The sequence below is a fragment of the Strix uralensis genome, chromosome 3, assembly GCF_047716275.1.
Source record: "Strix uralensis isolate ZFMK-TIS-50842 chromosome 3, bStrUra1, whole genome shotgun sequence".
NCBI lineage: Eukaryota > Metazoa > Chordata > Aves > Strigiformes > Strigidae > Strix > Strix uralensis.
The window spans coordinates 52,737,699-52,763,688 of record NC_133974.1 but is presented as its reverse complement, the minus strand read 5'-3'; the positions used below and the strand labels follow the sequence as shown (position 1 = coordinate 52,763,688).

The 25,990-nt window shown below is 37.4% G+C and overlaps 1 protein-coding gene across 3 annotated transcripts in view; it reads left to right on the top strand.

Moving 5' to 3' along the window:
- The window catches only part of CDK19 (cyclin dependent kinase 19), a 130,790-nt gene that overhangs the window by 27,151 nt on the left and 77,649 nt on the right, over window positions 1–25,990 (top strand). For 2 of the 3 annotated variants that reach the window (XM_074862293.1, XM_074862294.1), the window contains exon 3: window positions 24,844–24,954. In XM_074862293.1, coding sequence (XP_074718394.1) covers window positions 24,844–24,954 — 111 coding nt within the window. Of the gene's footprint in view, window positions 1–18,322; window positions 18,404–24,843; window positions 24,955–25,990 lie in introns of all 3 variants that reach the window. The other variant, XM_074862292.1, reaches the window with a different exon arrangement.

The window sequence follows — 25,990 nt, the reverse complement described above, 5'->3', positions numbered from 1 at the left end:
TGTAACAGTTGTTTGTACTGCAGTGAATAGTCTTGCTCTGAAACTTTCAACCCAGAAGACGATAGTTTAAGAATGTCTTTTTATAAGATAATTTTTTTCCCCTAAAGTACAGCCTGCAGACAAAGATGACTATTACTAAAGGTTTCATGTGAACCAGTGACTTGAGTTAGGTCCTAGGAGGCTCTTCTGTCAACTCCTGGTCCTTTCCAGCTTTTCTCCTCACCCCCAACACTGAGAACTTCCTCCCTTCCAAGTATAAATTACCACTGTAGCCATCTTCTCTGTAAATAGTGATCTTATTACTAAACTTCATTGAATTTTTATATATATAGATTTATTTTTTTTTTTTACAGCTCAGTAGCCTTTTTTCTGTGGGGAAAAATAATTATACTAGGCTGTTACAGATTATTTAAGTGGAGGAAGTAGAGCCACAAACCAGCAGCATTTCTCTCCTAGCCTTGCTTAAGAGTGCCCTGAGTTGCTGTGGTTTTGCCCTGCGTGAATGTTGGGTCTGGGACGCATAACCATTTTAGTTGCCACATCCTGTGCCTGTGTGTGCTAGTTGTTAGTGAAGCTGCTAGAGGCTGCTCCTTCTGGGAGACCTTGAAACCTTGCCAGTACGCTGTGGGACACTAGTGGGAGCATTAGTTGGCCTTTGTGTTCATACTTGCATTTATGGGTACAGGCTAAAATAATTCAGATTGTAATGTTAAATGAGTTACTGAAAGCTCATTTGAGCAATTTAGCTTGCACAAATTATTCTCAGGCCTTTTGCCTATCAATGCAACGTATGTTACAGAGTGCTAGAGGGTACAAATATTTTGGCATCCTCAGTTTCTGAGAGTGGGCAAGGTTTTAGAAACCTTACAGGTTAAACGGTAGATATTTGTAACCTTTTTGTGTTTGTCAGCTCTCTTGAGCAAGTCTCTGTCTCACTGTATTTATGTTCTTTTCAGCCTCCCTGCTGTCCGTGGCCTTCCTTTGCGTGTAGGCAGCTCTTCTGGGGCTGCATCTCCCTCCTCTTGGCTTTGGGGGGTCTGTGGTGTTGCGGTGCTGAAGCGGAGCTGGGGAGGTCCAGCTAGACTTACTGTCTCTGTCCTGAAGCACTTTGTGCCTTTGCCGTGTGCTTCTCAGCACTGCTGCTGGCCGTGTGGCACGGGGACGCTCAAGGGGACACGTCCTGCCTTGCTGGTAGAGCTAGTAAAGCTTATTTGCTTTTACCTCTGTCGGGTGATGCACGTCACCTACAAGTTGCTCTCGCCTCCCTGGATGGAAACCGCTTAGTCAGATGAACCAAACGTGAAGCTACTTAATTTGAGACTGTGGAGCAGGCTAGCCTTATAACCCGTTTGACCTCTCTCTGCATCTCTTAGGAATGCAGAGAAGATCAGCTGTACAGGAATAATGATAACTTTTCAGTATTAATAAAACACTTTCAAGATTTGTAATGCCATTGGCTCTCTTCAAGTACAGTTACATAGAATTTCATAATAGGTACAAATCCTCTACTTAGGCTATACTGACCTTTTCTTTGACCTTGACTGTTGCAGCAGCTTGCAGTATTTACTGTTATAGAAAAATAGGTTTCTAACCTTGGTCCCTGGCTTTGTTTAAGGCGAGGTTAGGTAAAACAAGGCTTTAAAAAAAGTCTGTGTCCCTGAGTACATTTGCTGTATGAGATTCCTTCTGAATGTCAGAACTTCTTTTCCCTTGCCAAGATAATCTAAATGTGTAGAATATTTGGCAATGTAAAATCTCCCCATAAATTCTCTACTACCTAATTAGAAAAGATTGTTAGATTTGTTTGTGGAAACTTTGAAACTCCACTCCCTCTTTCAATAGCTGGAGGTAGTAAAATGAGTATAAAAAAAATTTTTTTTGAAGGGATTTTTATTAGAGAATTAAGGCATGTGTTGGCTAGAAGTGTCTGTGTATTGGTGATTTTATAAGTATGAATCAGCTGGAAGGAGGCTTTTGGTTGAGCTACATGACAACTCATGTTTTGCATGCCATAGGAAGAATAAGAGTTCTCTCTGCTTTACATGGTCTAATCTTGTATAATCTATGTAATTTAAATGCTTTTTGTGTAAGGAAATACTTAAATTCAAGCTTTGGTTATTCTTCAAAAGGGTTCTGTGGACATTTTTTGTCTTATTGTATCTGAAAGAACAATGAAGTTAAACAAAAAAGTACACAGGTAGTAAATCTGTGGAATAAAAAGAGATTTTTGTTTTAATCAATTAAGTTGACTTTTTTCTTATCGGCCCATAAATGCACTGTAATGTTTAGGAAAAAAAAATAATTCACAGCTTGAAGTATAATTTTTTTGTCAAGTAATTGTAACAAAAGTAGAGCATCATCTGAAGCAGCTAGTCAGCTCCATTGTCTAACAGCCACCTCCTTCAGCAATTTAACAACAAAAAAAAGAGCATGCAGAGGAGAATGGAAAAGGGAGACGCTATTTTTAGCACACCATTGCTTTCTAAATACAAAATTTGAAACTTTATTTTCTCCATACAGAGGTTACTTTTCTTGAAGTTGTGTCTCTGCTCAAAGCAGGAAAGCAATATCAAGAAATCTATGCAAGTATGTTAAAAAGAAAAAGATTTTACCCCATTCTAACAGTGTGATCTGAAGAAGCTCATCTATGAATTTGGTACTTGACATCAGTTGGGATGTAATCCAAATTCCCAGTGCAGCTGACTAGGGAAAAAGGGCATCAGTGCTGTTCAGACTCAGTTGTTTTCACTTACAATTCGCTGTTCACTTCAGATCCTGAATATTCTCAGAACACACAAATATAAAACCAACTGATGGTGCCTTCAACAGAAATGTACAAAAAAGTGAAGCCAAGTCTCTTCAGGATAAGATGTAGACAGCAATGCACTGAAAGCAAGTAGCTACTCTATCACTCAGATAAAGAACAACAGAGTTGCAGATAATGCAGGAAAGACATTTTTAAATACTTACTTGCCGAACTTAAATAATCTCTGCAAGATTGTGTGCACACGTGAACATACACTTATATGTTGTAAAGTTTCAGTTGGAATGTTTTGTCAGTTTTGGGTTTTTTGTTGTTTTTTTCTGAATTTGTTATAAGCCTTTTTCTCTTCTGTTTCTCATTACATGTTTTCCATATGTTCCTCCATTTGTACTTTTCCTGTAGTCCAGTAGAATTAGTTTATACATGTTTTCAGTTTATTCTGTGTGGAGTTGTAAAATTGTTTGAATGGTATATTGACTTTACAGAACTCTAGAATGTGCCTTTCTCTAATTTAACATTATATGTGACTGTTTTTGATGCCTCACCCTGAGACATGATGCAAAATTGCCCACTTCATTCAGCAATAGGCTCACATTTTTTTGTTCAGCCTTTTACAACTGATGTTGTAGCAGAAGCTGCTCTTGTTGCCCTCAACATTCCTTGCGTGTGAACTTTGGCTTTCCTGACGCTATCCCTACATGCCTGCTCAGTGTTTCTAAACTCTCCTATGTAGCCTGTCCCTGTTTGCGCCCCCCTGTATACTGCCTTTCTTGCATTGGAGCTCTGACAATCTGCTTAGCCAAGCTGGTCTCCTGATACTTATATTTTTGAGTAGACCTGCCAGCTTTCCTGAGCAACTTTGCTCTTCAGAGCTGCTTCCCATAGGCACCTACCAGTTCCTTCAATAAGCTGAAGTCTGTTCACCTGAAGTTTTAGGTCTGTGCTCTGCTACTTGCCTTCTTCACTCCACTCAGGATCTTGAACTGTACTAGTTGATGGTTGCTACAGCCAAAGCTGCCTTTGATTGTCACATCTCCAATCAGGTCTTCATTGTTTGAGAACAGATGTGTGCCATCATCGTTGGCCCGTTCAAGAAGTTGTCCATGATATCCTCCAAAAATTACCTGGGTTGCTTGTGCCCTGCTGTGTTGCCCTTCCAGTGGATGTCAGGAAGGTTAAGGTCTCTTGTAAGAACCAGAGTTTGTGGTTCAGAGACTTCTTTGAGTTGTAGAGAAGACTTCATCCAATTCTCCATCCTTATCAGGTAGCTCTGTAATATAGTCCCGATACAATGTCATCCTTACTGGTCTCTGCTGATCCTGACTCTCAAGCTGAGGTGTCTGCGCCCATTGAGTCTGGGAGGCACAAATCAAATGTTATTAGTGGTGCCTAAACTGGATAAACTTAATGTAGAACAGAGATGGCTGGATTGAAAATGGAACATCAGTGGAAAAATCTTTAGACTTGATCAAATTAGTTGCTTTTTTCAGTACATTGTTTGGTATCGGTTTCAGCCCTGTGTATGGCTCAGTGGATAGTGGTTTTAGTCTACAGTCATATTTTACTCTGCAGGTTTTTGTATGTAAGTTGTAGTCAGCTTTGTTATTGAAGGCAAAATGTCATGTTACGTTCTACTAAAACTTTATTAATTCCATTCAATTTTGTTATGTTAAAAGTTTCAGTGTGGTGTTTGTTTTCTTGTGAACCTCTGTGTCTGTTTCTGTGATAAGCTGAAAAAGAGTTCTGTTTAAATAAAGCTTCCACTGTATCTTACTGATATTTTTCTTGTCTTTGTGATGACTTGATATACTATTGTGTGGGGATTTTGAGACACAGGAAGGCTTTCCTGTTTCCAAACTGTAGTTAACAGTACGATAGTCACTAAATGGATAGTCTGGATGCCTTTAATTCTGTTATGCATCTTGTCCACAGACTTCGTGTGACATTGTTACTATGTAGAGTTTGATTAGTTTGCATTTTGATAAGAAAGATGTGAGCATCGTGGTTTTGTTCTCTGCTCCATTTGGCCATCTCACTGGCAAAATGCTTCTGCCTTGTAGAAAGAGCATCATGCTCATCCTTCCTCTGTCTTTAGTAATGTCAGGGTGCTTCCTTAAACCTGCCTGTTGCCTATAGGTAGCATATGTACTAAATTGTGGGTATATGTATATACTCAGTATACTTGATCTTGTGCTTTTTCATGTGCAGCCACCTGAGGATACTGAAGTTAGGGTAGTCCTGACAGGCTATACTATTGGAAAAAGGCATCAGATTTTTGAATATGTGAACAGCATACTGAAAGAAGCTATCACTAGAATAATTCTGATTATAGACAGTTACGAAATACGAGATCTGGTGCCAGTTCTTGAAGACATTTGAGGAAGCCTCTGCCTTTTCTTTCTGTGCTAATGAATTTATCCCATCCCATGGCCCCTCATTGTTTCTCAACCCTCATTGTCTTTCTATATTTTCACTTGTTTATTAGATTACTCTAGTTTCTTTTTTACCTCAGTTGCCTTTGGTACTATTTTCCTTGCTTTCTTCTCCCTTTATCTCCCGATGCTTTTAATATTTACAAGCAATACAGTGGTTTCCTGTCCACTAGCTCTGTCTTGGATCCATTTTGGTTTGACTTCTCTAAACTTCTACTCTAAAAAAGCTTCTTATTACTGTGATTAATGATCTCTCTCTGACCAAACTCCAAGATTTGTTCAGTATCCTAATCTGCCTTAGTATCTTTGCACTTTAGACTAATAATTGTTCCTTGTTTTTTTGTCATGTTATTTTTGTTATGTATTAGTGATTTTGTTCTTCTAGGTTTTATCTAGTCTGTTTTATTTTTCTGAGGATGGGTGATCCTTGCAGCTTTATATCCTATATCTAAGTATTTATTATACTTGTGGCCTAAAAAATGTTTTACTGCTACTAAATTGTCTTTTGTATTGTTCCACATCTGAAATTCACTGAACTTGCTTGAAGCCTTGTAGTCTAAGTAACGAATTCTACTATGATTTTAAGTTTTAATCGTTTTCAGCTATCTCCATTGTTCAGTTTTCAGTCTGAGGCCAGATGAATCATTTCATTTTTCCTTCTTCTGGGCATCTCAAATCCAGACCATTTTCAAGCTCTTATTTTCTTTTTTCAGTACTTCCAGAACTCATGGCTTTTTTCAACACAGAGGGACCTGAAAAACCTATCCCATTGGGATTATTTTACTTTTTTATCTTTTATCTTTTTCCTATGAAACACTGCTGTATAAGGTGCTGCTATAGAAGCCTTCCTTTAAACCATTCCATTTCTGTTTTACCAAATTAAGTAGCCTTGAAGTCCCCTCTGAAAATGCAGAATCTGCAAAACAAATTTTTGTTTTGCACTTATCTTCTGTGGTTAAACTTAATACACACATCTTCTGTGGTTAAACTTAATACTCCTGGTTACTCTAGTGGTTACTCTAGGTGGCTCAAAATGCCACCTACTTGCTTATCAGTTGTTCATATAATTATTTCTGTGTTGTTCTGCATACTAGAAATACAACTTGTCAGAGCATTTCCATAAAAGTACCAGTATGTTTGTATTACTAAAGTCCTAAAGAGTTCAGTTCTCTTGTGTGGTCTGGTGAACTGGTTGCTTATATTTTGGTTTAATAGCCTTTTCTCCTTTCCTTGCCTGGTATTTTCTGGTGCTGTTGACTTGAACTGACTAACTTGAAGCTTTAAGTACACACCCAGGGCATGATTGCTATTGCATGTGCAAAACCAAATGCATAAAAGCTGTAGGAGTTTTCCTACATAAGTTTCCCCCACAACAGGGACAGCTACAGCAGATGCATTTGAGAATAGACAGTGCTGCTCCTCTTCTCGCAGCTAAGAAGAAAGGAAGAAGGTGAAAGAGGAGGGAAAGTTAGTTTAGGGTGTTGTCAGAAGGAAAGTGAAGTGAGATGAATTTAGGGTGATAGTTGAGTGATGGTGATTGTTTTGCAGGTGGTTCTGCCCTGGTGAGATCTCTTTTCCTTTCTGGGTGCTTAATCTTTAGGTTTCACACTTCTCCATCACATGCACACAGGAAAAAAAAAATCCATCCATCTAACTAAAGCACACAGGAGTTTGTCATCTGGTGCACTTCATGGCTGTTAATATTTCATCAATATTTTTAAAATTGTGGTGAGTTTACTAAGGCAATAAAAGGCATTTTCCAAAGGTTAATCTGCTGCTACTCTCCTTAATTTGGCTGGAGGGCACTAGTGAGTGCTGGTATGGGATAAGTCCCTGTAGCACTTGAATATCTCCAGTAATCCAGGGGCATGGTGGTGAAGGTGACTGTTTCTGCACTACATTCACGGGGACTGAGCTGAGGTTTCTGGATTTCATAGGACTTGCTCTCAGAGTACTCATAAGCTGCAGCATTTTCAGCTTGATATCTTGGCAGTCACGGTGGTAGAAACTGGCTGGATACAAAGCCTCAAAATGACTGTTGCTAGGCCAAAGGACAGTAACACAGCTGTTACTTTCAGTGCATGTGAAAGTGGGCCTGAGTTTGTGACCTGATAAATACAGGCTTAATGTTAAAAAGTCACAGCATTCACTTGCATTAACGTCAATAAGGGAGCAGTGGGGAGAACAAATATGAAGTGTGACTTGGGTTGATACTGCCCTCTTATAGTGCGTGATGCTCAGAAGGATTCTGTTGTCTAGGTAACAGGGTCTGTACTTCATTTCTTAAGAAAGATGGAACAGATGTTCTTGCAAGAAGCAACCAATTATCACCAGTGAGAATATTGGCAGTATTTAAACTAATTGCTCTGTTGTTGCATACAATCCAATTCATATGCAATGAACAGTAAAGAAAATGTAAAGGAAGGAATCTTCCTTGCATGGCTTTTCCTGAATGAGATCTTTAAAAAAATATTTGTGGTTTATAACATACCACTCATCAGTGTGTCTTTTCACACTTGCATTTATCATTGTATTTTCTTCAATATCATTCAGTCTTTTTATTTGGTATTTGTAACATCTCTTTCATGAGTCCCATTGCTCTATCAAATCTGTGTCATATCACATTAATTTATTTTGTTCATTTAAAATACTTAAAAATCTGAAGGCAATGCGATAAAAGGATGCTCACAGTGGAGTAAGAGACTGAGGGGCTTTTCTAAGTCCTGTAAATCTATTCTGAGATTTGGTTGGTTTTTTGTTTGGGTTTTTGTTTGGGTTTTTTTTTTTTTTTTGGTGGCAAAATCCAGGCACATCTACTTGGATAGGGATTGTGCTATAAAAAGCTGGGGCAAAAGGGAAGCCATATAGAAATGTATATACATGAAACCTCACTATGTGCTGCTTAGGGGGAACATAAAACCTGTATGTGGTGGGATAAGCAGCTGGTAACAGTGGCAAGCAAGAGAGGAAAGCTGAAGGGGACAGTGTGGAACAAGGAGTGCCCAAGCTCTCTCACTGCAGCACTCATCAGCAGTGTGCCTTGTTTTTATGAAAGGTTTTGCTAAAGTAGCGTCATGTGTGAATTAAAGTATTTATTTTGCTTATGGATATAGCTTTGTCTTCCTGGGAGATTATTGTAGTCTTTACAACATAGGATATGCTCTTGTCTTTTATAAGAGATTTGAAGGGAGGTGTGTATGTAAATACGTTTTCATGCCTTTGGAATAAAATCTGATGTTGGGTATTAAGAAGAGAGGGCATTGGGACCAGATTCTCAGGGCACTCTTTGTGGGTTCTCCGTAAAGTGAAGCCATACCATTATGCATTTTAACAAAACATCTGGTCCCTTGCCTGAACTTTTCCATGCTTCTTGCCAAATAGAGAAGGTCTACTCTATGTTTTTTAGGTAGGGCATTGCAAAAACATGTTTTCTGTCTTGACAATAATAGGATAAAGGAAGAATCCTTGACCTAGTCTCTTTTTATCAGCTCCGATAAAGGACGTGCTGTTTTGATTTTTATCTAACTGTGGAAAATGTCATAATAAGTGGAAACAAAGTGCATGTTGCACTTCTTAGATTATTTGGCTGAGTTATCCTATTGTATAGTAGTGACATGTTGATTGGGACAAAATGTCTTATTACATTCAGTTATTTCAATAACCATTGTAAAACATTTGCGGTCTGAGTAGGAAAAAAATATTATTTGTAGGGTTTTTTAATCCTTTTTACCAGGCTACTTGCATGTAACTTCTAATCTTCTGCTTGTTGTCATTCCTCTGACTGGCTCCTGGCTCTCTTTCTGTGAACTCTTCTGCATTCATCCTCTGTAATTTAATGCAGATGATGCATCTGGTCGCTTAGCTGTATGTATTAGCTTGTGTTTACCTCTTCAGTTAGGGGCAACACTACTTAAATGTTTGTGTTCACTAGCAAAGCTGCTCTTTTGTTGTCCTTTTCAAACCTTGTTGTCTCTAATTCCTATTCTAAACCTTTTCTTTGTTGTACAGTTTTTTCTTTTTATAGTATCCTTCATATTCTGTTGCTTAGACTTCCTTACAATATCTGGCGTGTAAGTATTCGTGACTTCTCATATCCTCTTGTTCCTGCTTGCTTTTCTTCTGTTGATAGGCTTTATGATTCTCCTCGCGTTTCCCTATTCTATCACAGGGTCTGTCAGCAGCAATATTTACTACTTTTGCTGCTTCTTTTGCACGCTAGAGTGCTTATAATAAAATCTTACAATCAGCTTCTGCAGATTTTTCACCGCCTTTCATGAGTCTTCTTCATTTTTACAGTTAATTGTATCACATATCACCAGTCCCAGGTTCTTTTCACCACCCTTGACATACTCTTAGAGCCCTCCTCTTTTTCTGCCTTCCTTTTCATACAAATCCAACTGATTTTATTCCTGAAGGTCATGCTGAAAGGATAAAAGAATTTGACAGGTACTATGTATTTCTCCATTTTCTATCCTTGGAAATAGAAGCTTCTTCCTTATGCCCTTTCTTTTCTCTGCAATGGTTCCATTCCCTTATGCCTCATTTTCTCTTCTTTCCAACCTTCTGCTCACATCACAGAGGGGTGTTTGCTGTGTTGGACACTTTTGTGCATCTCTCCCCCCTTGACATTTTCTATATTTGCCCTTTGCTTTCTATTCCACTGGTCTTTTTGCCTCAGTCTTGTTTTTCCTAGCTAGTTCATTCCTTTTTATACTCTTTGTCCCATTTCCCACTCCTTGCCTCACCAACACTGTTTTTTCCCTCTCCAGCTTTGCTAGTGTCCCCTGTTTTGTTTTTCCCCCTCTTCCCTTCTTTTTCCCCAGCCAGTTGGATTCCTCAGCCCTGATACGCTGTTGTAGTCCATGTATCCTTCTGCCTTGATCTAGTCTTTTTTTCTAGTGTCTTTCTCCAAGGTTTTGTATGTCTCCTCACTGCTGATTCCAGTTCTGCTTTTCCTCCTGGTCCTGGTGTTGCCGAGCAGAGCAGCCGGTAAGCTGCAGCCCATGTCCCTCTCCTCCTTCTCCCTGGGGTGGTTCTCCTGACTGACTCTTCCTTTCCCTTCTTCCTACCTCTACTTTTTCTGAAGTGAGTTTCATGTCCCTTGCTCAGAAGAAGTTAGCCTTCTCCTGAGGGACTGAATTAAGCAGCAGAAAAATGGGGGAAACTTTCACCTTATTTTTAGTGCCAGAGCTGTCTCCAACACGCATCATTTAACAGCTCTAAAGGTCTCGTAAGTCCATTTCTACAGAGTGTGCGCAAATAATGTTTTTTTTTTTTCCCCAAGGGAAAGTGAAGCATCAGATGACAGTTTGATGATACAAAATTGCTTAGCCTGGTTTTGTTTCTTTGCTAACCTGTGCAGAAGTGCAAAATATCTTATAATACCGAGCAGCTTGTGTGCTAAAATTATGTTTGCGTCTATCAGCGTTGAATTTTAATGCAGTGGAAATGAGAGAGAAACAACCCTCGCTATTTACAGACAGTGATGGCTTCTTGAACGATCGTTACTCTGGTGCAGGTTGAGGGTAGGGGGAGAATCTTTGAATCTTTATTCATCTGGAAACAGCTCCAAGTTTAGGAGCAGTCAAAAAGGCAAATTCAAAGTCCCTAGAATGACTTTAAAGTGAATTACTGAAGTCAAGACCTGAGTGCAAACCAGATCTGGTTGACCTCATAAATCCCTGGTGTGTTCAGATGTTGGGGGTCTATGTAGCATCCTGATCCCTTTCCACCTCAGAAAAGGATACAGTAGCACTGGAAAAGGTAAAGACAAGGGGAGTCAAAGTTGGTGATACAAAACTACTTCTGTATCAATGGAGACAAAACAGACTGGGAATCTATGGGTTGGAAGGAGGGGAAAGCTGCAGGAAGATGTGGGAGGTCTAAAATCACAGACTTATATGGAAAAGTTATTTAGGGAATTGTTATTCAGTGTTTATCAGAACAGAAGAACTAGGGCAACTGAAGGAAGATAGCCAGTCTCTCCCAATACAACTTGATTTTGAAACACAGCTCCCCATCTTATAGAGATCAGAGATTAGGACTAAATTGGGGAGGACGAATGCAGTTGGGGGTTAATTGAGCAAAGGCACAAAACCAGTGCTGGTTCTTGGTTTAAACTGGTTCTCAAGTTCCTGATCTGGCTTACTTGAAGCTGACTACTCATACTATGAAAGGCTTGTACTGTCTGTGCACTGCTCAACATGTTCTTTTTCTTGGTGTTTGCCTCAGCTACATCAGGCTCAGGAGAGTAAGCATGAAGAAATGTCATGAGTCTGAATCGAGTACAGCAGCTCTTACTACTTTGAGTAGGAACATACATCCATTACATGTTTTGTCCTTAGTGGTGTTCCTGTAAATGGCTAAATGGTTTATGTGAATGGTCAGATGTTCACTAGTGCTCAGACTGGAAAATCTCAGCCCCAAACAATTCGTTTAGCAAAGTTAGAAGCAACAAATGTGCAGGAGGCTTGCTGTAGACTTGGGGATTCTTAGTAGTGGGTGATGGCATAATTGTGTAAGAAATTTTCCCAGCTTCTGAAAGATGTATTTCTTTTTCTTCAGGCAGTCTGAAGTTGTTATTCCAGAAGGAAGATGCACGTAAAGGAACTGTATCATTTTGGCTGGGCTTGTAAAAATGTTGTTTGCTACTGCTAATTGTATGCTTAATGAGATACACCAGATCTGGAAGAGTTCTGTTGCAGGTCTTGAGAGTGACTTCCAGTTACTTGTCTTTGCATAATATCTGGGACAGTATCTGCCTCAGTTCTCAGGAAGAAAGTCTAATGTGAGCATTCGTGTTACTTTGTTTTCAGGACCACTTTTGGGGGCAAAAAGTCAGTTCAGTACTGATTTGCTTGCACTAAAAGTTACTTTAGAAAAAGGTTCTATTCAGTGGAAGATTAAATGCAGAACGCCACATGCCTAACCTCTCATGCTGGAAAATATTAAGCAGTTACTAGTTTCTACTAGTTACTAGTTTCTTCATTTTATTACCTACTGTTGTTTCAAAACCTCTCTTACAAAACTGATGTTCAGAGTCCTTATGGGTTGCTGTAAGAGCATATTTACCACACCTTGTTTATATTTTTATCTCTGCTCACCAGATTTTGTGAATTACATTAAGCCACCTTTCGAGCCTTTCCAAACCATATCGATCCTTACTGGGAGAAATACTAGTTCTGCTGCATTCATTGCCTCATTGAAGAATTTTTCATATTTAATAGAAGAATGAGGAAATAACAGGCTTTTTTATCCAGTTGCAGTCTGATCCTGAGAGTATGAGAAGAATCTTGTGGTAGGCGTTTAATGACTTGGGAGACCGCCAATGAACATCTTGTTTTAGCTTGCTTCACACATTAGATTTGTCTAACGTGTGGCTAAAAAGTTTGCAGAAAATTTGGGTAAAAAGTGAAAACCTATGAGCAAAAGCAGAACAAATGTAACAGGTAATTGCGTTAATAAACACCAAGAATGTTCTAGCCTTGTGCTTCCAGAGTGAAATGCTGAATTTGTTGTAAATAACTATCAACAGACTGATTACTTCTATAATTCTTGAGTAAAGCTCTGGAAGAGTAATATGCTTAAATTAATCTTACCCTGAAACAGTATACAAGAAACCTGACTGTAAAACTATGTGCAAAACTTTCACCATTTTAAACAGACCCAAGTTAATGAAATGAGGTTAAGAACCAAAAAATACTCGCATTCTCTCCTTGAGTCTGCAGGCATGTTTCTCCCTTGGAGCATGGTGTTAGACTCAATTTATACTTGCAAATATAGGCTTATCTATTAGCTTGTTTAACTAGAGGTAAGACATTAAAGCACATCAGTTGAAGTACATCAAACTTTAATGGATGCTGTCATTCGAACTAAAGCAGCTTTAATTTGATTCCCATAAGGAACAGAGGTTTAATGTGCTTAATATGTTTTGAATTTCGTACCTCTGATTTAATTTTCCATTTAAAGAAGACTTGAACTATAAATTATATATCTAAACTACTGCTTCCCAGTCCGAAGTAAGTAGAATGAGTACATATGAAGAATAATCATTAGTTTTAATTTTTTTCTTTTTCTCCTTCTAACTGTATGAAGGCAATTTTTTCTTTTAATCCTGAAATGCTAAAATACATACAATTTATGTCACATAGTACTCCCACTGAAAACTTAGTGCAATCTACAAGATTATATTATTCCTCCCTGGAAAATTTACTATTTCTGTGATTCAGCATCATGGAAACAGGACCTAACAGAATTATATTCTGACTGGAGGTTGCTGTTGTGTTGCTGGCTCAGCCAGTGTTTGGTCCAGATTAGGGCATATGCACTTGATTTCATTTTGAGTTTCTCAGAGCATGGACTTTATGCTGGCTTTAGGCTGACTGCAGGATAGCCAATACTTGATCTAGCATACAACCAATGGATACAAAGTTAAGACATCATTGATTTTTTTTCAAACAGTTTTGAATCATAGGAGAGTGTTGGATTAATACTTCATACTGTGAGAAGAGTGCCTATTTAATATGATTTGGAAAATTAAATTATTGTTAAACTGTTGCCTAATTATAACACTTGATTTGTATTGCTGTGTATTTTTGTATTGGAGAAATAATTGTATGTAAGTTGAGGACTGGGATGTGACAGTACTCAGCAGGAGTATATTCTTTGACCTTGAAGAATACACCAAGTCCTTTACAAAGCAGGGGTCGAGTTAAATTCTGGAGTTGGATTTGTAACATTCAGTATGCACACTTGAAGCTGTGTAAGATTTAAGTTACATGATGTATGCAACAGTTCTTGGCTCTTTCCAGGGCTGAGATGTCTTCCTTCAGGCTTCAGGGAGTCACCTCTATTTACTGGGAATATTGTCCTGAAGTCTTATGTGCTTGAGCTATGTGTCCTTTCAGCCCCTGTGCTCCTTCCATTAAGCAGGTCAGAGCAGTGAGGAAGGCTGAAGCCAGGTTTACCCCTTGGTGGGAGTGCTTTGGTTATTGAGCTGTCAGATTAAGAGGACGTGCTGGCAGTCTCCCAGTCAATTTGTTACAGAGCCCAATCTCTTACGTCATCTGAGAGAACCCCTCACTGAGTGAATTTTACAGGTGGTTTTGGAAGAGATTTTGGATATTGGTGCAAGAGCAGTGTTCAGCAGCTCAGCATTGTCATGCTTGATGTGCTCTGGGTCTATATACAAGCAAACCCAGGATATTTTCACATCATATGATAGCAAGCTTCAGAATCAAAAGCAGAGGCACAGAGTTGCACTCTTCTCTGACTCCAGTGGACGTATTTATCAAGTTAGAAGTCTGGTCATTATCACTAGTACGATACAAGAAGTTTTGGATGGAAGTTTTTTCAAGATCTAGACTTTATTTTCATGGTAACTGTCAAATAATCTGTATTAAAATTTGTGTTGTGTAGTTCGTAGTTTATAAACTGTGAAAATGGAAGAATATCTCAAAAAAGAAAATGTGATTTAATAATAAAAGCATTAACCAAAAAGTTAAGTAGAGGGGATATTAAGGAAACTTTAGGAATAAAGGGGAAAAATTGTAAAAATGTTTTCTATGGGAATTCTTTCCAGGATAGTATTTCAGTCACTGTCCAATCCACTGCATAGGTTAGAAATTTATTACCTTTTGAGAGACGTGTCACTATGGTGCCATAATTAATTATGTTGAGGTTAGAAAAACATACCTTTTGGCCATTCTTTTGCTAAAAACAATGTTCCTCTTACTCTGGTTCATATAACATTTATCTTTCTGAAGTCTTTTTGAGGGGAAAACCTACTTTGAAAAATGGATGATTGATCAGAATTGCTTTACAAGGGTATTGAAAAACCTCAGTTGCTGTCCCTGTTTGTTCTCTGTGAGATACAGTGCAAAAGCAAGGTGGTAAATGGTTGCCAGGAAGTCAGAAAAGTGCAGAGATGTTAGAATAAGCACTGCAAGATAAAACTAGTTGCAGTTTAAAAACCCAGACTGAATGTGTAGGCTTGTGGAGTTATGTGACGCTACTTCTGAATTTTAAAGATGTATTATTAGAGAAGTTTTGATGTACTATTAGAGAAGTAGTGTCGTCCCTCCCTGCCCCATTGTAAAGACTGTTCTAAGACAGCTTTACGTTGAAAAGTCTTTGTTAGTTTGGTGGGAACTTCTTTATCTTCTCAGTAACAGAAGAAATTTATTTTCTAGTCAACCGAAAAGTGAATTCAGGGTACCTTAAAATTTTCAGAAATAACAAACATTCCATATTGCTTTTTAGAAGGTTACTTTCTATACTTGTTTTCAAATTAGTTGTTGGTGTTACCCAAGTGGATGAGTATTCTTTTATTTTATTGTAGGCCAAATAAGGACAAAAATCTCCAAGAGAGGCAGAGCTTAAACTTCTCTATACCTTTCAACTGGCAGGAAAATGGTTGTTGCTAAGTCTCTTCTCAGACTGAATACAGAGCTGCCTTTGACAGAAGAGAGAGCATAGAATTCAATTGTCCTAAAGGAAATGAGGTTTTCTTTAGGAAGATGCAGAAATTTAATAATAATTCAGATGTATTTTATAGAAATGATATATAAAAATAGATGATATATCTAATATGTGCACTGGAACTAAGTTGATACTGTATGATCGTAATGTCAGCATTTCCTTATATAGTTGTATTGAAAACTAACAATTTTCTTTTTTTGGAAGTAATTTTGCAGTAGTTCTTTCTTTATATTTAAAAGTCTGTGCCATGGTATACTGTATTGGTAACTAAGAAATAGAAAGAATCATTATACTTGTATTTCTGCCTTTGTTCTTCGGAAAAAATACTAAAGTTACTTAATTTTATTTTACTGGGAACCTCAAGAATTAAAAAAGCAGTTACCCGAGTTTCTATTCCTTTATTTTAGTTAAAATGTAATACTTATGAAAAGTCTTTTGCCAAGCTTTTGTTTCAGAATAATGATGTTATTTAGCAATGCCAGACCACTTTCAGCTCCTGAAATGAAAATATTTATAGAATAAATACTTTCTTAATCCTTGTCATAGGAGGAGGGTGGGGCAGGTTTTTGTCCTGTTCCTGTCCTGACATTTGGCAATTTACTGGCTAGATTCTGTTCAGTGTCTTTTTCCTTACTTATTTTTTAAAACATACTTTATATTTCTCTTCTGGGAGTTTGGGGGCTGTGTGCTTTAGAGAGATGGAAGCGTGAAGAAGGAAGGTTGAAGGATGTGTAGAGCGGACTTGGAGGGATGTTTCAATATGAAGGACTACTTGGGATAAAACTGATGAAAATTGGCTGCTTGTATAGGAGAATTAGAGGGAAGAAGAGAGGCTGCTTGGACTCAAGCTTTTAAAATATTTTAGCTTTTTAATTTTCATTTGGAGTGTGCTTTGTAAACTGAGGCAGCACTCCTAGCAGTTCATGTAAGAATGGCACTTGTTAATTTTGGCATTTCAGTCTGCCTCTCCTACTTGGTTTTGTGTGGCAAAGACTGTCCAAGGACAGGGCTTGACCAGACCAGTATACAAAGAATATGTCCATTTTTATGTTGCCTACATCTTTTTGAGACCTCTTGTACATGTGCCAACCACAGACAGCTTACAGCTGGAAGGATTGATAAATGAACCCTCCATACCTGGTCAGTTTGAAGCTATTACTAGGTAAAGACTTTTTTTTAACTTCAGTTATACAGTAACTCTGTAAGTGGAATTTCTCCGGCTAGAAAAGGGAATCCAAACTTGAAAATCACAAACTCAAGAATCAATTGGATCATTAAACAGAGCTGAATTTTGAGTAGTTTTTTTAATGTGGTACGCTGTTGCAGTTCCCCTCTTTTCTTCTTCCTGGTAATTTTGAGACCTGTAGCACAGTTAGCAAAGGATTGTTCTTACAAGTTGACTAAAATTAATAGCTGCCTGTTTTTATTTTTTGAGGGGCCCATATATACCTCCCTGAGGATAACGCTGCAGCATGAGCTCGATATGATAACAGACATCAGAGGGTCTATGTGGAAAGGATAATATAACACAGAGGAGAGGATCTAGTTTTGATTAATAACATCTAGATAAATTTGGAATTTTTAAAGAGCTTCTGAAGGAGTAAGATGATGATCTTCATGTTCCTTTGAAAACCCCAGCTTCAATTTAAAACCAACTTCAGTGACCCTAGAGGCTGTGAATATATTAATCACACAAGAGGTGGCTTTAAAATTCTACACCACAGAATTGCTTTTTTGAGCAATCAGGCTCGTGCTTTGTCTTTCCTCTGACTTCTTGTGATCCACATCTCTGCCTGTTAAAGGTTTTGGTTCTAACCTTGAAAATGGTTAAATGCATTATAGAGTGCATTTCCATCAAAGAAACTACCAAGGTTGTTCCAGATCAGTTTTGAACTACGTAGATCAAAAGACTGAAGTAAACTACATGAAAGGAACACCTCTTAGATGAGGTTGGCCTCAGAATAAATTTCTGAAGATGATTATGGGTTTTGTCATCACTGACACAGAAATACGTGTTTACTACAAGATTTACTAGTGTAAGTCATGAGAGCAGTGTATCTTCTGTTTTCTGTAATTTTTCTTAGGTTTCTTTCACAGCGAGACGAAAGTATCTGTCCTTATCATCCTGCTTTTGTAGGTGGTATCTAGAAAGCATAATTCATCCTATGGTGAAAAAGTATTTCTGTGCAAGAGTTATTTCTTTGAAGAATGTACTGTCTGACTATTTTTAAATGTGCTAAATGCCTTCAAAATTGATCATGTTGTTTACATTAGTAACAGCTTAACTATCCTCCTTCTGTCTTTTCCTTTGGGGAGAAAAATGCAGAACTTTCTATACCTCAAAAGAGCAAGAGGCTTCCTAGTTGTTAGTCTACTTCATGTAGAAGTTACTTGCATTATATGGGGATAGAGCATTTGTAGGCTAAGTTCAAAGAGTTTAAACCAAATTACTGTAGGAGCTGGCTGTCAATCAGTACATGATCTTTTTTCATCTGCTGGAGATATTCAATAAAAACCTCACCAAACCCACCTTTCATGAAGGCTTCTCTAAAAGCACATACTACCTAGACATTGCATCACTGAATCTAGTGGCTAATGGTTATGTCGAATTCATCAAGTAATTTTTTTTTTTCCAATTATGATCAAGCTGCAAATGAGATATGCTGTTTTCCTTGTTACTGAGAAGCTATTCCTGAACCTTCCTATTCATGAGATGCTATCTTGCAGGGTAAACTTATCAGTTTGTATCTGTTCTTGAATCATGTTTGTCATTTAGCATAATTATGTCTTTCATCTTTGGTGCTCACACCTTTGTATTTTAGTGGTTATCAATCTTCAGTTACAGTAATTGATCAAGCTTTTTCTTCCCTGTTGAGAGAGATTGCTGCTTTGGTCACCCTTTGCCTCTTTCAGGGTGAGTTCATCTTTTTGTGTGCATGTGGAGGACAAGGTGTTTGAGGATACATAAAGAAAACTGCATATAGTATTTTAAATGTATTACAGAAGCCTTTTATGTATTGATATCAATACATCCTTTTCTCTCCTATAAATACCTTAACTAGTGTATCTAATATCAGATTTATCCTCTTAATTTTGTGTTATAGTAATCCAGTTCTACCTTTATGTTACTTGCATCTGATGACTTCTCAGTGTGCATGAATTCAAATTTTGTGCTGTTAATTTCATCCCATTTCTGTTACCCTTTGTTTAGTCAGTCATAGAATAAAGCATCATAAAAGATGATGTGTTATCACACTCCTTCATTAGGAATGCTACCTTTATTTAATCAGATAATTTCATTCACACTCATGATTTTGATGCTAAGGTGGATTTTATTAATAATCACAATACTTATTCTTTGGTAACTCTCCAAATAGTTAATATATAGAACTACTTTACCTTGAAATGTTTTTCATCGTCAGCTGCATTGTTAAGTAGTTTCTCGCTCACCTCAAACTTCTTCCAGTTGTCATCTTTCACATCTTATGAAGTGCTTAACACTGTTATTAAGTTGAAATTTGAATCTTCTGCTTGTGTAGAAAATCAGTTATCATAGAAGAAAATCAGGATAGTTTGTTTTTAACACATTTTTCTTTATATCAATGGTTCCAAAATGTTTTGAGTTTGTATTAAGAGGTCTGCAAATCCCTTGTCTCCTTTTCTTGTTGCCTTTATAAATGTATGTGCTATATTTGCTAATCATATGATGCTACCTCTGAGTTCTGCTTGTATCCGATTTGTGCTGATTCTCACTTTCTTAAATGTGAGGCATTTCCATTATGTGTGTGTTCATTCTTTCCATGATCAGTATCATAGCTCTCATGAAAACCTGAGGTAAAATGTTTTAGATTTTTATTTTTGTCTTTAAATTATATGATATCCCACTTTTACTTTCTTGTGCTTGTGCACTCTCTTGTGCTCCTTCTCTGTCTCAACAATCTTCACTGTTTATTTTGACTTTCTGTGCAGTCTAACTCAGCTTGGCTGCTGCTACTTTACATTTCCAATCCTTCAAGATTCTATACCACTTCTGTTGCCAGCTTAACTTTTTCTTAGGCATCATAACCTCCCCCCCCCCGCTATAAGAGACGTTCGTTCACTTGTGAGGGAAATGCTCAGTGTTCCTCATGAGAGAACTTGCTCATCAGACAGCAGAAGGAATTGCTAGCAATTCTGCATATAGTGTGTAGCTGCCTGGAATCCTACAAGCTGCTTCATGCTATTTGGGCTATCCAAATGCAGCATTTTAAAATCTGAGACTGTGGCATCACCAAAGAACTGTGGTGAGCAAAGATGCTTGTACAATTCTCTTGACCAGAAGAATAATTAAAAAACCCCCGATCTCTAATATGTTTACAAGAAAGCTATTGTACAGGACAGTCAAAAGTGGCACAGATGTTGACAATTCAGAATTACATCCTTCTCAATGACTTTCTGCCTAAACTTCTTTGTATGCTGTTACCAGGAAAGAAATGTACTGTAACCCACCCAAGAGAGAGGTTTTTATTAGCATTTTACAGCAAGCTGGGTATGATGGAACTTAAGTTTTAGAGGAATAATAAGCTGAAGTACTATTAAAATATGATGCTGTGTTCACTTAGTAATAAATTCCAGTAGTTACAGATCCTTTTCAAGTTCAGGTTGTTATCGTGTAATAAAATGTCAGGTACACTGGAATCTTTCAATTACTAGGACAGTATATTAATTTCTTCTTTCTAACTTTAGACTTGAATTAACCAAGTCTCCAAACTGATTTACTTCTGCACAAGACCTAAGACAAATAGTATTGGTGTTACGTTTCATTTAACTGTTTTGTATGTTTAAAGTTCATATGGCAATCTGTGGTGCAGAAAAGCAGTAGACAATGATTTACTATGTCTCTGAAGTTGTCCTTGGGATTCTAGGTATGGCTAAAATGCACACTTGTGAAATGTGTTTATGGTGATGAATGGACATGCAACCATTTCAGAAAAAGGTGCATGACTTAACTGTTAGACATATGTGGCATGTGATAGACACATAATAAAGGGAGTAGTTGAAGGGCAAAACCAGAAGGTGAGCCATTAGACTAAGCTAAAGTCTTACCTAGCTGTAGTCTTAGGACACATTTTGTTTGTTTTTTGTTTCTCTTTCTGCCCTCTCTCTCCTTTTTGGACAATATATTTAAAAATTAGTTCTTCTGCTCCTTTATTCAAAGAATTTGAAGTCAGGTTCGTTCTCAGCCTGACAAAGGCAATAGGAACCTGACTTTCATAGCAAAAGCTGGCAGAAAAGCAAAAGTGGCAAATCTAACATGAGATGAGTTAGGTCTTTGTTTTCAAGATTAGGGTTAGCTGAAGGCCTAGTGCTACCTTGACATTATTGAAAGCAATACATCATTTTGAAGCTATTATACACAAATTAATGACAACACAGTTAGATGGTTGGTGTAGAAGTTAAATATTGACAAAATTCCAGTCAAACATAAAAGTCATTAGGGTAGGTAGTTGATATAACTGTGATGCAAGTAGCTTTAAATATGTCCCTGTGTTTTCACATTATTGGCTTCCACCTGTCTTCTTTAATGAAAATACTGTTTCCAAAGTCGCTTACTTCTTAGCTAAACGTTAGATCAAGACTCCTCTTCAAAACACTTGGCTCATATTTGCTGTCTCTTGATTTCCTAGCCATGTATTTGGTCTTCTCTGTATTCCTTTCTGATCATGTCTTTCCAGTGCTTTTTGAATGACTCCCCTCATCTCCACTCTTTGTGTATCTATGAGTAGCATCACTTCAGTTCCTGTGGTCACACTCTTCTGCTGTAGTCTGTCTCTAGACAAGATTATTTTTAGACATAAATCTGACCAACATTTCTGTTTGTGACTCATGCTAGTATCCTAAACAGTAGTTTCTGATCTTGTCTAGTTCATGTCTAGCACCATTGCAAGCCCAGTGTAGCAAGAGCAGAGCTCCTGTTGTTGACCCAGTGCGTTGGACTCTAGACCCAACGTTTCCTTGATCGGGCTCCTGCTGCTGAAGCACCGGCTGCTGCGGCACTTATAGTCTTGACAGCCAGAATGTAAGAACTCCTTTAAAAGTGTTCTGGTTGGGATGTGCACAACTTCTTTCCACTTGTTGCTCTCTATTTTAGATGAAATTTTTTATGGCTTCCTGTTATATTAGGGTTGTGGGTCAGTAGAACGTATAAAGGTCTGTTGTTTGCTGAAACTACAAAAGCACTTCCAGAATTACTATCCATGGTAAGTGCTAAAGCATTCACTTAGGATAGACAGATGAGAATAACACAAAATTTGAGTTGTCTTTCTCCTTAATTAACCAATTTGTTCATCTGTTGGAGTACAGAACTGACAACACAAAAGCTTATTTAAATATTCTTAATAATAACTTATCAGTATTTTCTGTTAGACGCTGTTAGATGGAACAAGATGATGTGACAAGTTTTCAGTCTAGTTTTTAATACTGGTCAGTGTCTAAATAACTACAGAATGAGTTGAAGTCAGAGAGTCAAGTCCATAAATGTTCTGTATAAATTATGAATATCCTTTTAAGTATAATTATTAGAGAAGATGTGTTTTGGTAAGTATTCATATCTTGGAAATGTTTTGCTTTGTAGCTGCTCCTCTTGAGAGAAAAAAAATACATTGTTATTTATAAGGCTGCTGTGGCCCCTATAATTGAAGTGTTGGGAACATCTCAGCATTTTCTAGATTGCAACTTTAAAAAATAACCTTATTAGTTTTAACATGTTAATTTACAATATGGTTTAGAAAAATTGCTAGCTTTTCTAAGCAGAGCAGACTTGAGAAGCGGGTGGGTAGAGGGTGCATCTGTGACCTGCGTAAACAGACTTTGTCAGTTCGGTGGGAGCTCTCGCCATCTATGGTTGCAACTATAGCCAGTCATCCAGTAGCTGAAAAATACAGTGTCAGAAATTTCTGCAGAGACTGTTTGGCCTTAGAATGCTCTATTCTTCAGCTTCAGGTGAGATACAATCTCTGTTAGAAACTCAACACCTGTAGTATAAAATGAACGTAATGATTTTTTTCTTCATGTTGTCATGTTTTTTTACAAAATTCAGTGTTTAAGATCATACCAGTCATTGTTGTGTCATCTAAGTTGAATCAAAAGAGGAGAACGATACATTTACTCATTGTAAATGAGTGTGTGTTGTTTCAAATAAGAAATGTACCACTTTAATAGGAAAATATCCTTTCTCATGACTTGTGTGAGAAGGAGGTGTTTCAGGTTTCATTTGTTAATCAGATCATTCTGATAAATGGTTACCACTGCTACATACAGTTTCTCTGTGTGGACTGGCAGGAGCAGAGGTGTTTGAGAGCTGCAGAATATATGCATTCCTGTCTCGCTTTCATATAGCACCTTTCTGTTAATGCACAACACTTAAGGCATTCTTTCTATCCTTATGCTCTACGTAATATTTCTGTTAACTTCTGTATTATATGCTAGCATTTGATATGGAACTATATTTTCTTTGGCTGTTTCTTACTGCAAAGTTTTACTTATTTTGAGAGAATGCCTTACGTCATTTTTTTAAAAAAAAAAAATTTGGATTTATTTTATATTGCTATTGCTGTCAATGGTATTTTTAAGAAAAATCTAATAACAATTTAAAAAGTAATGTGCCTACTATAACAGTTTTTTCTCCCCCTAGTTTAAAAATTACCCTAAAATGAAAAGAACATTTTATTTTAAAAAAAAGAAAAAAAGGCAGAGGCATCACATCAAATCCCTACTGGAAAATAGTTTTTAGTATTACTAGAGACAAGGTATAGAGCAACACTTCTTGATGCATGTCAAAGGGACAATTTTAATCACTATGGTTTTGTTAGTTTATAATTCCACAAGTTGTTACTATTTAAGTGATAAAATGAATTTTTCTGTATCTTGTGATACCTGGGCATGACTATTGATCAGTTACTTAGGGAGGAATTTCTTTTACAGCTAGAAATGCTTACTGTGTTAGGGAGAGGAAGAAACAAAAAACACTTCCTGCATGGTAGAAAAAGCATTTAAATTATTTCATTTGCTGGAAAACTGGAATAGATTTAAGCAGTTGTAATATCCGTTAGAAGATTTCTTGTCTTGACAGATACCTGTATAGCCAAACAATAATATAATTTAAAATTAATCTTTTTCCTTATTCTTTTTTCCCCCTAAAATAAACATCTCGAGTCTTTTTCTGTAAGATGAAAAAATGGAAGATTCATTTCTCTCAAATGTGCCTTGGAACCTACTTCATTTACTAGTTTGCCATTATAAATTGGTTCTTGGCAATTTATATACTAGTGCTGCAGATGCAAGCAATTTTCAGATAAAACAGAAGTGATCGATCATTCTTGTGACTGCAGTATGGAGGGGGGTGGGGGGAAAAGTGATTCCATGGAAATTATATTTTTGGGAGTACTGGTTCCCAATTTCTCCTGAGACTGATTTAGTTTGGCAGAAGGATGACTTCAGCAGCAGTGCCTTCTTTAATGTGCTGTCTAATTAGTCATGAGACCTAGTTTTCTTTCTGGCTAGCAATAAATAAGCTTGGGTCTATTTCTGGATTACGGGATAGTAGTTGAAACAACCGTTAGGAAAATGGTTTTGGTAAACTTATTTGAAAGCACCCTTATGTTCTGAGAACAACCACCCTGTGGATTTCAAGACAAGTGAAGCAGGGATCCACTGCAAAAGAAAATTATTTGTAATACAGTAATTATTGGTGATCAAGAACTGTGTTGTCCACATAAAGAACTGGACCAGCTGCACAAGCTTCATTCTGGCATCCTCAAATCCTTATGTTCACCTTTGATAAGAAAACAAGTTATGTTTGTGTTTAACAACGTCTTCTGTTTTAAGGTAGAAGCTGAGGGTGAGTGGAATGAATAGGTGGTATGGGCAGCTGTGTGCTGAGTATGGGACAGAGAAAGGTAGCTAGTGATGGTCAGCTGTGCTGGCAGAACAGCAACCTGTGCCACACAGTCTGCGTATATCCCAGTTTTGACATTTTGAAGATAATGTGCTGCATCAGCGGCATCTTTTCTTCTAGGGCCTGTTCTAGGATTACTTGTTTGCTGTTTGTGCTAAGGCCTGTTTTGGGTTTTTGATGTGTTTGCTTTTAACATGCACAGAAGTAACAAGAGCTTCTCTGTTTCTCTGCAGCTTTTACGAGAGTTGAAGCACCCTAACGTGATTGCATTGCAGAAGGTTTTCCTTTCTCACAGTGACAGAAAGGTTTGGCTGCTGTTTGATTATGCTGAACATGATTTGTGGGTAAGTACAGATTTCCCTGAGTGTTTGAGGTAGTATAACATGAGCTTGTTCAAACTGACGTGTATGTGGTGTACCTTCGTATAGTGCAAAGATGCATAAATTTCTTACTCTGTAATTAAGTGTCTAACTGACATCCTGGTTTTTGTACACTTTAAAACCTGCAAAAGGCTATGTAGAATTTTTTTTAAGTCAGATTTCATTTTGAAGGTAAAAGAATTTTTCTGCAAGCTTTAATTGGAGTTAGAAATCATTCCTAAATTGAGACCTTCTGAAATAAAGTTTGGAAATGTATTTAATATTTTCTTTTTCCTGCAGTTTTACACACACACACACACACACAAAGGAGAGAGACTGCTTTACTGAGTCCTCTCACTGAGATAAAGTGGAAGTGACCAACATTCAATCATCTAATTCTAAACAGTGAATTTGTGACAGCATAAGTGGAAAGAAAGAAAAAGTAGTAAGCACTGCTAATTGGGCCTATTGATGGACTGTCACTACGTGGAAGAGGAGTAGAGACTTAGATGTCTCTTTTAAGTTTCCAGCAAAATATGATATGATTTGATTTCATCTATTTGTAGAGGTGGACATCAATGACATCATGAGTTGAACTCTGATACAAATATTCAAGCTCCACACCTGTTGATAAGATGAGTTGCTTGGACCTGGATTTGTGTTTAAACCCAAAAGATACCAAACACTTACTAGGAGTAATCAATATGTTTATACTTCCTTTGAAAATACTGGCAAGGAGAGGAAGTGGTAATATTGATTCCAATATTACTTCTTAAGGCTTCAGTAATAACAGAAGTTGCTATTACTAATGTTAGTGACAAATTGCTCAATTTTTTTGTACTTGCTTCTCGAGAGCTGATGAGTATGTACCAGTAAATGACACAAAATTGTAATCTGGAAGGACAGTATACTTAGATCATGCAAAAAGATACTTCTGGCTCAGTACAAGTCATGGTATTTCATTCCCCTTCATATGCTTAAAAATATTTAATTTTATTTCTCTTATGGGGTAGCAACTTTG